At 33.4% G+C, this 15,575-nt stretch overlaps 1 protein-coding gene across 5 annotated transcripts in view; it reads left to right on the top strand.

Moving 5' to 3' along the window:
• ptpro (protein tyrosine phosphatase receptor type O) overlaps nucleotides 1–15,575 on the top strand; it is a 69,013-nt gene that overhangs the window by 24,385 nt on the left and 29,053 nt on the right. For 2 of the 5 annotated variants that reach the window (XM_068734051.1, XM_068734055.1), the window contains 10 exons: nucleotides 1,762–1,845; nucleotides 4,149–4,184; nucleotides 4,869–4,950; nucleotides 5,113–5,203; nucleotides 5,318–5,394; nucleotides 6,067–6,201; nucleotides 6,999–7,121; nucleotides 7,227–7,381; nucleotides 7,705–7,840; nucleotides 7,939–8,062. In XM_068734051.1, the coding sequence (XP_068590152.1) occupies nucleotides 1,762–1,845; nucleotides 4,149–4,184; nucleotides 4,869–4,950; nucleotides 5,113–5,203; nucleotides 5,318–5,394; nucleotides 6,067–6,201; nucleotides 6,999–7,121; nucleotides 7,227–7,381; nucleotides 7,705–7,840; nucleotides 7,939–8,043 (1,024 nt within the window). In that variant the 3' untranslated portion in view covers nucleotides 8,044–8,062. The remainder of the gene's footprint in view (nucleotides 1–1,761; nucleotides 1,846–4,148; nucleotides 4,185–4,868; nucleotides 4,951–5,112; nucleotides 5,204–5,317; nucleotides 5,395–6,066; nucleotides 6,202–6,998; nucleotides 7,122–7,226; nucleotides 7,382–7,704; nucleotides 7,841–7,938; nucleotides 8,063–15,575) is intronic. The other 3 variants (XM_068734052.1, XM_068734053.1, XM_068734054.1) reach the window with 3 other exon arrangements.

A 15,575-nucleotide genomic window follows, 5' to 3' on the forward strand; every position in this document is an offset into this window, starting at 1 on the left:
ACGATGATGATGGTGATGATGAGGATGATGAGGATGAGCTCAGCCCCCCCGTGCTGGCTTTGTTTGGACCAGTTGAAATGGGGGTGTTTGCTGATGAAAGCTCAGGACGTTCCTTAATCTCAGATTAAGGGGACAAAATGTTGTTCAAATTGTGTTAAATTCTACAAAACAAGACATTTAAATTCACATTTATTTATTAAAATGAGACCATTTTAGAATAAAAATAGAAACGGCTCTCATGTGGCTGATGGATCAGACTCAGTCCTACACATTTTATTGTGATTAATATAACGGCTGAAAGACGGTCAGTTAAGGCAGAACCTTCCATCTGCTGTTGTATTTGACCTTTCATCATTAAATGTGTTGCTGTAGTCGTGTTAAAAACCTTCTGTGGATGTGAAGAGGACGAGAGGACGTCACCACTGATGTAGATCAATGTGTGAAAAGATCTTTAGAAAACGAGATGCTCAACATATCTGTCTCGGAAAATGACGCTCAGGAGCAATAATAACGAATTAAAGAAATAGCACTACGCTCCTTATTATATCTTTTCTTTGTATCCACATGATACAAAATATAATTTAATTAGTTAATCCAAAATGTGTTATGGTGTTACAAAAAATGCCCTAGAGCTGAAACTAAAAACTAAAACCTAATTAATTATTGATAATTAAAGGAAAAAATCATGAAATCCTTTAATAATAATGCTGATGCAGCACCTGATTCTCACTTATGTTACTGAAACAAAACTTTATTTTATGCTTTGAGAAATATAATCATGTTTTTCAGTAAACAAAAGAATCCAAAGTTATCAAATGTTAAATGATAAATGTTAAATGATACATTTTAAATTATAAATGTTAAATGTTAAATGATGAATGATAAATGTTAAATGATACATTTTAAATGATAAATGTTAAATAATAAATGTTAAATGATAAATGTTAAATGATAAATGTTAAATGTTAAATGATAAATGTTAAATGATAAATGTTAAATGTTAAATGTTAAATGTTAAATGATAAATGATAAATGTTAAATGATAAATGTTAAATGATAAATGTTAAATGATAAATGTTAAATGATAAATGATAATTGTTAAATGTTAAATGATAAATGTTAAATGATAAATGATAAATGTTAAATAATAAATGTTAAATAATAAATGTTAAATGATAAATGTTAAATGATAAATGATAAATGTTAAATGTTCAATAATAAATGATAAATGTTAAATGATAAATGATAAATGATACATTTTAAATGATAAATGTTAAATGTTATCTAAAAACATGCAGTCGTACAAAAGCCGATGATTTAGTGCTTTGGATGATTCTGCAGGTTTAAAGTATCTGCATCAGTGGCAACACGACCGTTAACGACATCATCTGTTTTTCTTTAACGTGGCCGTTTCACACGGTTTGACATCACCACGAGTGACAGAATGTGGACTGTAGATGATGAGGCGTCCACGGCTGAGTGTTGCATTGTGGGCCGGGGCCCGGGAAGACGCGGTGATGTCACAGACTCGGTGGCCGGAGGGTCGAGACAGAGCGGCCATTGACGTCCGGCAGCAGACAGACTCCTGTTGTCCTCCAGAGAGACAACGAGACACTTTCTGAAGCGCTGCATGATGCTTTAACTCTGTGTTCTGTGCTTCTTTACTAACGGAGCACCACGTTCTGTCCCCAACATGTCGCCTCCTGGTGTCTGCTTGTGTCACTTGTTTGTGTTTTTATTTTTTATTTGAACCCCCTTCAGGCGAAGAAGCCTCTTTGCCTTCCTTACCCTACTGCCATCCTGCCTTTGGACTGACTATCTTTTGGCTTTTTATATTAATCCTTGGTAAGTAAGCTAAAAAACACTTCACTTCAGGGGCATGTCTGAGCAGAGCCACAGCCCGCAGTATTGATCCGAGACATTGTTCCACATTGTGGAGCCACCGGATCACCTCTGGATCCAGAACTAAAGCATGAGTCTGGTGATGTTCACTGTTCTCCTGTTGTCCACAAACCCCATGAAAAGACCAAAACCAACAATTCATTTACAGATGTGGTGTACCTCAAGGCTCAATTCTGGGGCCTATTCTTTTCTCTTTCTAAATGCTTCTCCTTAATTAGTAGATAAAACATAGAATTCCATATTGATGCAGATGTCAATGCTAGTGATAGTTATTGTCTGGTTGCCCTCAAATTCAGATTTGAGGAAAATAAGTGTCAGACATCTTGTTATCAGTCTGAGATGATTGTGTTAAACAAATCCCATGAAAAGTGACCTCAGACGTTTCAGGTTAAAATAAACCATGATGACTGTTGGGAGGAAACAGGAAGTGAACCGCTTTATCTTCTGCTTAAGTCCAAGGTTTTGTTAAGCCGTCCATTGAGCCCGACCTTTTTCCTCTACGGATGTTTAGCGTCTCTTGAACAACGTTCTCAGGTGGTCTAGAATCACAACTACTGTGACCACTAGAGGGCACCACTGAACATAACACATGTTGTTTTGTGGTTTTTACTGTTGTTTTTCTTTGAGGATAGTCTTGACATGGTTGTAATACACTGCTGCTTTAGCTACTTATCAGGCTGATTATGCCCTCGTTATTGTTCTTCATTCTTTTGTTATCATCTGTTTGTCACCTGTGAATTCCACAAGGATCTGTTGATATTAATTTACATTAATTATCTTCCTTTCTTCAGTGAGTGTGTTTTATTATGTTTTTGGACGATAGAGCTCTATGGCAACGAGGAAGCAGATATACACAATACATGTTAGTAGATTGACTCATTGTTGGTTTTAATCTGCACATGGGATTTGTTGACAAGAAAAAAATATAGAATATCACCAGAGTTATACTGAATCACTTGAAAGTTGCATTTTAAAATAAAAATCCTTTAAAGTCCAGTTTGATTGACGGGGAAACAGGAAGTCAGCAGATAATTTTTTATGACATGTTGAACTTTGTCTTGCAATGCTGTGACTGTGGTCAAACTCTGAAAGTCACACTAACATGTTGGATGTAGCATGATGCTAACCGCTAACTGCTTTGCTCCATGTTTGGTGTCTGCATGCCGTCTTTCTCTTTTTGTCCACTTAAGAAGTAGAGGTTGACTATATAGCGCTGCTGTTAGTGTAGCTTGTATCTCCTGTATCTATTATTATTATTATTATTATTATTATTATTATTATTATATAGACGTAGATGTTATAAATGTGCATGTTGCTGGTTAAAGACACACTTGCTGACTACAGATTTGGAGATCTGTAACAGTCAGTGAATCTTTGCTAATGCAGAAGCATGAAGCGTAAAAGATAAATGACTGTAAATGTAAAAATGCTGCATGTTTGTGGTTTGCATTAAGTGGTTCAAACAAATCACTGAGCATGATATTATTATTATGATATAGTTATGTTAAAGCTCCGTGTTTGGAGGGTTTGACTGATGGATGGTTTTATTCTGGCCTTTTATGGAAGTTTATGACTGCCAATAATCAAATAAAGTCTAAAGAATTGGCAACAGAATGTGAACTAAAAATTGTATTTTCCAATTTGCAGACATAACTGTAAAGGAAGTTTATATTTGAACTGTATATCCTTATTTTAAACCTGATTATTCATAATTGATACTAATAATAATTTTTTACATTTTTTAGCTAAAATTGGGACGAAAATCTAATTCACATGCAAAACCCAGTTTGCAATTTAGATTAAACAGTTTAAATAACTTACAATTAAATGTGTAAATATGTGGTGTTTTTATACATTGATGGAAAATTACCTTTTTCATTTGATTTAATGATTTAGTGAAGCCCTCTGAGGCAAATTTGTGATTTTGGGTTAAACTAAATAAATTGAATTGAATTGATTTAATTTTGATATTGGCAGACATTGACATTTGTTTTCTGACCACTGAACACAGCAGGCGTCACCAAATAAACCCTGAAAAATAATAAGATGCTAAGATTTAGTTCTCCGTATTTAAACACTTCAGCAAATTCAATTAAATAATATTAGATTTTATGAAGAATTAAAATATATCACCATGTATAAAGGCTTTAAATCCCACATCGGTCAAACCCTAATGTCTTAATAATATACAGTATTATACATCATATAGTATGTAATATAGTCGTCACCATGTTTGTATTTTATAGGAGCAAGACGGCTTTAAAGAAACGGAAGCTAACGAGGTAACAAGACTAAACTTCAACATGTGGCTTCTTCATCCTCTGCTTTTATTTATGTATTTATGTTGTTGTGTGTTTGCTGCTATTGCACTAATAACAACCTTCATCCAGAAACAGAGAACGTCCAAACAGTTAGAATATTAAACATTCAGACAGAAGGAGAGCAAAGATGGATTAATAATGTAAAAAGTTATTGTTAAAGCACAATAACACTGAAACCATGTTTCCATGTTGGTTCATTGAAGGGCTGAATGAATATATTGTCTTTATATGAAATCTATAGAAGTCCTTCATAGAGCTACCAGACAAAAGTCCATCGACTTCCCTCTTCTTCCATATTTCTTCTTGTTAAACCAACAGCTCACTCCGATGTGTTGAGAGTTCATCTATGATTCATATATTTAAATAAATCAAAGTTAGATTTAGATCTTTGGTGTGTGTTGTTTGATATTTATGTTGTTGAATGTGTAGATATGAAGCAGTCATATTCATATTTGTATGTTTTATATATATATATATATGTATATATATATATATATATGTATCTTACGTTATTTATATATATATATATATATTTGTATTTGTATGTTTTATATATATATATATATGTATTTATTTATGTATCTACGTTATTTATATATTTGTATTTGTATGTTTGTATTTATTTATGTTGTTGTCTTATTTCAGTCCCGTGCAGCTGGACGACTTCGACGCATACTTCAAAGAAATGAGCAAAGACTCGGCCTACAAGTTCTCTCTGCAGTTTGAGGTACAGCAGGTCCAGACCAGACCAGCGGGTTCAGACCAGACCAGAAGGTTCAGACCAGCTGGTTCAGGCCAGAAGGTTCAGACCAGAAGGTTCAGACCAGAAGGCTCAGACCAGAAGGTTCAGGTTTCTGCCCCCGTTAACGTTCACTCATTGTGTTTTTAGGAGCTGAAGAGTGTCGGTCTGGATCTTTCCCATGATGCAGCAGACCTGCCCATCAACAGGCCCAAGAACAGATACACCAACATCCTCCCCTGTGAGTCACTGACCGCAAAGCATCATGGGAGAAAGAGGACGAGCTCACCAAACATATCACAGAACCACATGAATGTTTCTTTAACATTTAAATCTTTAAATCTTTTATCTCCAGACGACTTCAGTCGGGTGAAGTTGATCTCGATGCACAACGATGAAGGTTCAGATTACATCAACGCCAACTACATACCTGTGAGTCACTTTACTGTTCAAATATATACGTATAAATATATATATATTTAACTTTTAATATGATTTACTGTGTAGCTTTTCAGTGGTGGAAGAAGTATTCAGATATTTTACTTTCAGTAAAAGTACTTATAGCACAGTGTACAAATACTCTGGTACAATAAAAGTACTAATACCATACTGTAAAAATACCATGTAACAGTAAAAGCACTAGTACCACACAGTAACAATACTGCATTCAGAATATTATTTGGTAAAAGGTCCCATGTTACCTGCAATATTGTAATATTTCACAGTACATCAATTCATTACAGTGAATTGTACAATTATAGTTTCTTCTGTTTTCATTTATATTTTATAAACTGATCAAATGTTTGATGTATAAAATATGAATCTGTAAAGTAACTAAAGCTGTCAGATAGAGGAAGTAAGTACTGTCTTTCCTTCTGACATGTAGTGGAGTAAAAGTATATGAAGTAGAAAGTATCAGGAAAAATTAAATACTCAAGTAAAGTAAAAGAACACGAATTGTACTTCTTCTCAGTTTCCTCAGTGAAAGAAAATAAAGACTTCATTGTTTAGAAACGTCTCTGAATTCACTTTATTATTATTTATATATTATTGACTGACGATATTTGTTCATGACAGTAAAAGTGTGTATTTTGTGACCTTCAGGGGTACAAAAACACAAAAGAGTACATCGCCACTCAGGGTCCGCTGCCGGAGACTCGTAATGATTTCTGGAAGATGGTTCTTCAGGAGAAATGTCCGATTGTCGTGATGCTGACTCAGTGTAACGAGCGGAGGAGGGTGAGTACTTTAATCTAGTACTAGTACACATTTGAGGTACTTCTACTTCACTTCAGTTCTTTATTTTCATGTAGAGTGAGTACTTTAATCTAGTATTGTAAGTACACATGTGAGGTACTTGTACTTTATGTCACTTTCTACTTTTATCTGACAGTTTCACTTAGTTTACAAAACACATAAAACATATGAAGAGTTTATAAAATATGATTTGGTTATGAATTCAACTTTCAAACTGTTTCAGCTGAAACCATTAGTCCATTAACCAATTAATTAATTAATCAATTCATTAACCAATTAATCAATTAATTAACCATTGAATGAATGAATCAATTAATTAACCAATGAATGAATGAACCAATTAGTTAATTCATCTATTAATTCATTAGTGGATAAACATAAAATTAATGTGATGTGTTTTGATGGTTGAAGTTGGTTCCAGATGTAACAATGTTACATTTATTCATATTGATGTATTATCATATTAATAATATATTAACATTAATTATTATAATTAAATACATATTATTTAATTAACTAAATATCTTTTGTGTGTTTCCAGGTGAAGTGTATTAATATATGTATCATATACTTTATATATACTGTATTATATATACTATAATTCCAGGTGAAGGGTATTATTACTATATTATATATATAATATATATAATTTGCGTGTGTTCCAGGTGAAGTGTATTAATATACTATATATATTAATGTATTATATATACTATATGTTCCAGGTGAAGTGTATTAATATACTATATATATTAATATATTATATATACTATGTGTTCCAGGTGAAGTGCGACCACTACTGGCCGTTCACAGATGAGCCTGTGATGTACGGAGAGATCAGTGTGGAGATGCTTTCTGAGTCGGAGTCTCCAGAGTGGACCATCAGGAAGTTCAGACTGGGATACGTGAGCACCAGTTTCTCAACCTCCGGGTCGGGGCTCAGCATGGGGTCCAGGTCTTCGTCGTATTTAAGGTCTGAGCGTCTCGGTGCTCTTTGTCTCCCCCTGCAGGCCGACGAGTCTCAGGACGTCCTCCACCTGAACTACACCTCGTGGCCCGACCACGGCGTCCCCACGGTCAACGCCATCGAGAGCATCCTGCAGTTCGTCCACATCGTCCGTCAGCAGGCCAACCGGACCAGAGACCCCGTCATCGTCCACTGCAGGTCTGGACCCTGTATATTGTATATACATTTTTATATATATATATATATATATATATATATATATATACACACAGTATACGCCGACAGTTAGCGTTCTAACTCTGGATGTTTAGATGCCAAAAGTTTATAATTTCTCATGTTTAGTAAACAAGAAAAACTGGATCATTAAGACCGAGATCAATAGTTTAGGGGTTAAAAAATGTGTTGAAAACTAATATTAGGGAGAGTGTCGCTTTGTTTATTGACAAAAGTGTAATATACAAAAGAAAAGGGTAAACAATAGCAGAACATAAGGAACAGTAACCTCTGTGTCTGGGCTTCAGTGCCGGAGTGGGCCGGACCGGGACCTTCATGGCTCTGGACCGTCTGATGCAGCACATCAGAGAGCACGAGTTTGCAGACATCCTGGGGATGGTGTCTGAGATGCGGTCCCACCGTCTGTCTATGGTCCAGACTGAGGTGAGCTGAAGGAACCCATGTTAGCGTAGAACCTGGTTCAGGTGTTCAGACCTGAGACCTGTTGACCTGACAGGTGTGAGTCTTTGTTCTGTCTGCAGGAGCAGTACGTGTTCATCCATCAGTGCGTCCTGTTGATGTGGCAGAAGAAGAAGCAGCAGTCCATCACCTCTGATGTCATCTACGAAAACGCCAGCAAGACATAATGATGGAGGCTCGCCAGACGTGAGTCATATATATACACATACTATACTATGAGTTATTATGACACACTATACTATGAGTTATTATGACACACTATACTATGAGTTATTATGACATACTATACTATGAGTTATTATGACACACTATACTATGAGTTATTATGACATGCTATACTATGACTTTTTCCGACATACTATACTATGACTGTTTTCGACTTTTTTCGACATGCTATAAAATGACTGTTTTCGACTTTTTTCGACATGCTATACTATGACTTTTTCCGACATACTATACTATGACTGTTTTCGACTTTTTTCGACATGCTATAAAATGACTTTTTTCGACTTTTTTCGACATGCTATACTATGACTTTTTTCGACTTTTTTCGACATGCTATACTATGACTTTTTTCGACATGCTATACTATGACTTTTTTCGACTTTTTTCGACATGCTATAAAATGACTTTTTTCGACATGCTATACTATGACTTTTTTTGACTTTTTTCGACATGCTATAAAATGACTTTTTTCGACATGCTATACTATGACTTTTTTCGACATACTATACTATGACTGTTTTCGACTTTTTTCGACATGCTATAAAATGACTTTTTTCGACTTTTTTCGACATGCTATACTATGACTTTTTTCGACTTTTTTCGACATGCTATACTATGACTTTTTTCGACTTTTTTCGACATGCTATACTATGACTTTTTTCGACATGCTATACTATGACTTTTTTCGACTTTTTTCGACATGCTATAAAATGACTTTTTTCGACATGCTATACTATGACTTTTTTTGACTTTTTTCGACATGCTATAAAATGACTTTTTTCGACATGCTATACTATGACTTTTTCCGACATACTATACTATGACTGTTTTCGACTTTTTTTGACATGCTATAAAATGACTTTTTTCGACTTTTTTCGACATGCTATACTATGACTTTTTTCGACTTTTTTTGACATGCTATACTATGACTTTTTTCGACATGCTATACTATGACTTTTTTCGACTTTTTTCGACATGCTATAAAATGACTTTTTTCGACATGCTATACTATGACTTTTTTTGACTTTTTTCGACATGCTATAAAATGACTTTTTTCGACATGCTATACTATGACTTTTTTCGACATGCCATACTATGACTTTTTTCGACAAACTGTACGATGACTTTTTTCGACATGCTATACTATGACTTTTTTTGACATGCCATACTATGACTTTTTTCGACAAACTGTACTATGACTTTTTTCTACATACTATACTTTGACATTTTTCGACAAACTATACTATGACTTTTTTCGACGAACTATACTATGACTTTTTTCGACGAACTATACTATGACTTTTTTCGACATACTACACTATGACTTTTTTTGACTAGTATATATATATACATATACTATACTATGAGTTATTATGACACACTATACTATGAGTTATTATGACACACTATACTATGAGTTATTATGACACACTATACTATGAGTTATTATGACATGCTATACTATGACTTTTTCCGACATACTATACTAGGAATGTTTTTGACTTTTTTCGACATGCTATAAAATTACTTTTTTCGACTTTTTTCAACATGCTATACTATGACTTTTTTCGACAAACTATACTATGACTTTATTCGACATACTATACTATGACTTTTTTCGACAAACTATACTATGACTTTTTTTGACATACTACACTATGACTTTTTTTGACTAGTATATATATATATATATATATATATATACATAGTATAGTATATATACATATACTATACTATGAGTTGTTATGACACACTATATTATGAGTTATTATTACACACTATACTATGAGTTATTATTACACACTATACTATGAGTTATTATTACACACTATACTATGAGTCATTATTACACACTATACTATGAGCCAGGGCTGACCGTGGCTAAGTGGAGAGCAGGGCCATCTTTCAATCAGAGGGTCGGTGGTTCGATCCCCGGCTCCTGCTCTACTAGTCTCATGTCAATGTGTCCTTGAGCAAGACACTTAACCCCAAAATGTCTCCCGTAGCTGCGTCTACGGTGTGTAGATAGAATGAATTGTAAGTCGCTTTGGATAAAAGCGTCTGCTAAATGAATGTAATGTAAAGTTATTATGACATACTATATTATGACTTTTTTTCGACATACTATACTATGACTTTTTTCGACATGCTATACCATGACTATTTATGACATACTATACTATGACTTTCTACGACATGCTATACTATGACTTTATTATTACATACTATACTCTTACTTTTTTCGACATACTATACCATGACTTTATTCAACATACTATACTATGACTTTTTTCGACATACTATACTACGACTTTTGTATTACATACTATACTCTGACTTTTTTCGACATAATATACTATGACATTATTTCATGTTACACTATAACTTTTTTCGACATGCTATACTATGACTTTTTTCGACCAGCCCTCACTGCTGTTGCTTCTGTTGGAGCTCTCTCCAATCCGACCTATGGGATAAGAAATCATATTATAGTGTGTCTGCAAAAAGTCATAGAAAGTCATAGTATAGCATGTCGAAAAAAGTCATAGAAAGTCATAGTATAGCATGTCGAAAAAGTAAAAACAGTCAGAGTATAGTATGTTGAAAAAAGTAAAAAACAGTCAAAGTATAGCGTGTAGAAAACAGTCATAGTGTAGCCTGTCGGAAAAAGTGAAAAACGGTCATAGTATAGCATGTCGAAAAAAGTAAAAAAAAATAGTCATAGTATATTATATAGCATGTCGAAAAAAGTCAAAAAACAGTCATAGTATATTATGTCGAAAACATTCATGGTATATTATGTCGAAAACAGTCATAGTATAGCCTGTCAAAAAAAGTGAAAAACGGTCATAGTATAGCATGTCGAAAACAGTCATAGTATAGCATGTCGAAAATATACTATGACAAAAAACAGTTATAGTATATTATGTCGAAAAACATTCATGGTATATTCAGTCAAAAAACAGTCATAGTATATTTTGGCAAAAACAGTCATAGTATCGCCTGTAGAAAAGAGTCAAAGTATAGCCTGTCGAAAAAAGTGAAAAGCGGTCATAGTATAGCGTGTCGGAAAAAGTAAAAAAAAAAGTCATTGTATATTTTGACGAAAACAGTCATAGTATCGCCTGTAGAAAAGAGTCAAAGTATAGCCTGTCAAAAAAAGTGAAAAACGGTCATAGTATAGCATGTCAAAAAAAGTGAAAAACAGTCATAGTATATTATGTCGAAAACAGTCATAGTATAGCCTGTCGAAAGCAGTTATATGATAGCATGTCAAAAAAAGTGAAAAAACAGTCATAGTATATTATGTCAAAAACAGTCATAGTATAGCCTGTCGAAAACAGTCATAGTATAGCATGTCGAAAAAAGTGAAAAAACAGTCATAGTATATTATGTCAAAAACAGTCATAGTATAGCCTGTCGAAAAAAGTGAAAAACGGACAGAGTATATTATGTCAAAAACAGTCATAGTATATTTTGTCGAAAACAGTCATAGTATCGCCTGTCGAAAGCAGTTATAGTATAGCATGTCGAAAAAAGTGAAAAAACAGTCATAGTATATTATGTCAAAAACAGTCATAGTATAGCCTGTCGAAAACAGTCATAGTATAGCCTGTCGAAAAAAGTGAAAAACGGACAGAGTATAGCATGTCGAAAAAACTGAAAAAACAATCATAGTATATTATGTCAAAAACAGTCATAGTATATTATGTCAAAAACAGTCATAGTATATTATGTCAAAAACAGTCATAGTATAGCCTGTCGAAAAAAGTGAAAAAACAGTCATAGTATATTATGTCAAAAACAGTCATAGTATAGCCTGTCGAAAACAGTGAAAAAACAGTCATAGTATATTATGTCGAAAACAGTCATAGTATAGCATGTTGAAAAAAGTCAAAAAACAGTCATAGTATAGCTTGTCGAAAACAGTCATAGTACAGCATATCGAAAAAGTGAAAAACGGTCATAGTATATTATATCGAAAACAGTCATTGTATATTATGTCAAAAACAGTCATAGTATAGCCTGTCGAAAAAAGTGAAAAACGGTCATAGTAGAGCATGTCGAAAACAGTCAAAAAATAGTCATAGTATATTATGTCGAAAACAGTCATAGTATAGCCTGTCGAAAAAAGTGAAAAATGGTCAGAGTATAGCATGTCAAAAAAAGTGAAAAACAGTCATAATATATTATGTTGAAAACAGTCATAGTATAGCCTGTCGAAAGCAGTTATAGTATAGCATGTCGAAAAAAGTGAAAAAACAGTCATAGTATATTATGTCGAAAACAGTCATAGTATCGCCTGTCGAAAGCAGTTATAGTATAGCATGTCGAAAAAAGTGAAAAAACAGTCATAGTATATTATGTCAAAAACAGTCATAGTATAGCCTGTCGAAAACAGTCATAGTATAGCCTGTCGAAAACAGTGAAAAAACAATCATAGTATATTATGTCAAAAACAGTCATAGTATATTATGTCAAAAACAGTCATAGTATATTATGTCGAAAACAGTGAAAAAACAGTCATAGTATATTATGTCGAAAACAGTCATAGTATAGCATGTTGAAAAAAGTCAAAAAACAGTCATAGTATATTATATCGAAAACAGTCATTGTATATTATGTCAAAAACAGTCATAGTATAGCCTGTCGAAAAAAGTGAAAAACGGACAGAGTATAGCATGTCGAAAAAAGTGAAAAAACAGTCATAGTATATTATGTCGAAAACAGTCATAGTATAGCCTGTCGAAAAAAGTGAAAAATGGTCAGAGTATAGCATGTCAAAAAAAGTGAAAAACAGTCATAATATATTATGTTGAAAACAGTCATAGTATAGTCTGTTGAAAACAGTCATAGTAGCCTGTCGAAAACAGTCATAGTATAGCCTGTCGAAAAAAGTGAAAAACGGTCATAGTATAGCATGTCGAAAAAAGTCAAAAAACAGTCAAAGTATATTATGTCGAAAACAGTCATAGTATAGCCTGTCAAAAACAGTCATAGTATAGCCTGTCGAAAACAGTCAAAGTATATTATGTCGAAAACAGTCATAGTATAGCCTGTCGAAAACAGTGAAAAACGGTCATAGTATAACATGTCGAAAAAATTAAAAAGACAGTAATAGTATATTATGTCGAAAACAGTCGTAGTATAGCCTGTCGAAAACAGTGAAAAACGGTCATAGTATAGCATGTCGAAAAAAGTGAAAGAAAAGGTGAAAGTATAACAAGTATGTAAAAAAAAAAGTGAAAAACTCATAGTATATTGTCAGATCAAAAAGGAGTGGAACAAAATATTAGATTCTGATATTACTTTTATTTTTTATTGCATGCATTAAACACCACGCCTTTTTGGAATTGCTTTTTATTCAATAACAAATTACAATACATACATTTATAGTCAATAATCACAGTATTCGGTGAAGTAGATGCTATTATTTGAACCAATACATGTTGCAGCGCTACGTTGTCTATCTCAGCCAAGAACGGAGAAATGTAGAGTCCATTCTGAGTCATGTCATGGAGATGCACCGAGCCAAAGCCCTCACTGCTGTTGCTTCTGTTGGAGCTCTCTCCAATCCGACCTATGGGATAAGAAATCATATTATAGTGTGTCTGCAAAAAGTCATAAAAAGTCATAGTATAGCATGTCGAAAAAAGTAAAAAAACAGTCATAGTATAGCCTTTAGAAAACACTCATAGTGTAGCCTGTCGAAAAAAGTGAAAAACGGTCATAGTATAGCATGTCGAAAAAAGTAAAAAAACAGTCATAGTATAGCATGTCGAAAAAAGTCAAAAAATAGTCATAGTATATTATGTCAAAAACAGTCATAGTATAGCCTGTAGAAAACAGTCATAGCAGCCTGTCGAAAAAAGTGAAAAACGGTAAGAGTATAGCATGTCAAAAAAAGTGAAAAACAGTAATAGTATATTATGTTGAAAACAGTCATAGTATAGTCTGTCGAAAACAGTCATAGTAGCCTGTCGAAAACAGTCATAGTATAGCATGTCGAAAAAAGTCAAAAAACAGTCAAAGTATATTATGTCGAAAACAGTCATAGTATAGCCTGTCGAAAAAAGTCAAAAACGGTCATAGTATAGCATGTCGAAAAAGTGAAAAAACAGTCATAGTATATAATGTCGAAAACAGTCATACTATAGCCTGTTGAAAACAGTCACAGTATAGCATGTCGAAAAAAGTGAAAAAACAGTCATAGTATAGCCTGTCGAAAAAAGTGAAAAACGGTCTTTAGCATGTTTAAAAAATTCAAAAAACAGTCATAGTATATTATGTCGAAAACAGTCATGGTATAGCATGTCAAAAGAAGTGAAAAACGGTCATAGTGTAACATGTCAAAAACAGTCATAGTATAGCCTGTAGAAAACAGTCACAGTATAGCCTGTCGAAAAAAGTGAAAAACGGTCATAGTATAACATGTCGAAAAAAGTGAAAAACGGTCATAGTATATCATTTCGAAAACTCTCATAGTATAGCATGTCGAAGAAAGTGAAAAACGGTCATAGTATAGCATGTCGAAAAAAGTGAAAAAACAGTCATAGTATATAATGTCGAAAACAGTCATAGTATAGCCTGTTGAAAACAGTCACAGTATAGCATGTCGAAAAAAGTGAAAAAACAGTCATAGTATAGCCTGTCGAAAACAGTCATAGTATAGCCTGTCAAAAAAAGTGAAAAACGGTCATAGTATAGCATGTCGAAAAAAGTGAAAAACGGTCTTTAGCATGTCGAAAAAAGTAAAAAAATAGTCATAGTATTTTATGTCGAAAACAGTCATAGTATAGCCTTTGGAAAACACTCATAGTATAGCCTGTCAAAAAAAGTAAAAAACGGTCATAGCATAGCATTTCGAAAAAAGTGAAAAACGGTCATAGTATAGCATGTCGAAAAAAGTGAAAAACGGTCATAGTATAGCATGTCGAAAAAAGTAAAAAAACAGTCATAGTATATTATGTCGAAAACAGTCATAGTATAGCCTGTCGAAAACAGTCATAGTATAAGCTGTCGAAAAAGGGAAAAACGGTCATAGTATAGCATGTTGAAAAAAGTAAAAAAAACAGTCATAGTAAAGCATGTCAAAAACAGTCATAGTTTAGTCTGTTGAAAAAAGTGAAAAACGGTCAGAGTATAGCATGTCGAAAAAAGTGAAAAAACAGTCATAGTATATAATGTCGAAAACAGTCATAGTATAGCCTGTCGAAAACAAGTCACAGTATAGCCTGTCGAAAACAGTCATAGTATAGCATGTTGAAAAAAGTGAAAAAACAGTCATAGTATATTATGTCAAAAACAGTCATAGTATAGCCTGTCAAAAAAAGTGAAAAACAGTCATAGTATAGCCTGTCGAAAAAAGTGAAAAACGGTCTTTAGCATGTTTAAAAAATTCAAAAAACAGTCATAGTATATTATGTCGATCACAGTCATGGTATAGCATGTCAAAAAAAGTGAAAAACGGTCA

The sequence above is a fragment of the Cebidichthys violaceus genome, unplaced genomic scaffold, assembly GCF_023349555.1.
Source record: "Cebidichthys violaceus isolate CVI_PGR_0920_01 unplaced genomic scaffold, fCebVio1.0.p SCAF_60, whole genome shotgun sequence".
Lineage (NCBI taxonomy): Eukaryota > Metazoa > Chordata > Actinopteri > Perciformes > Stichaeidae > Cebidichthys > Cebidichthys violaceus.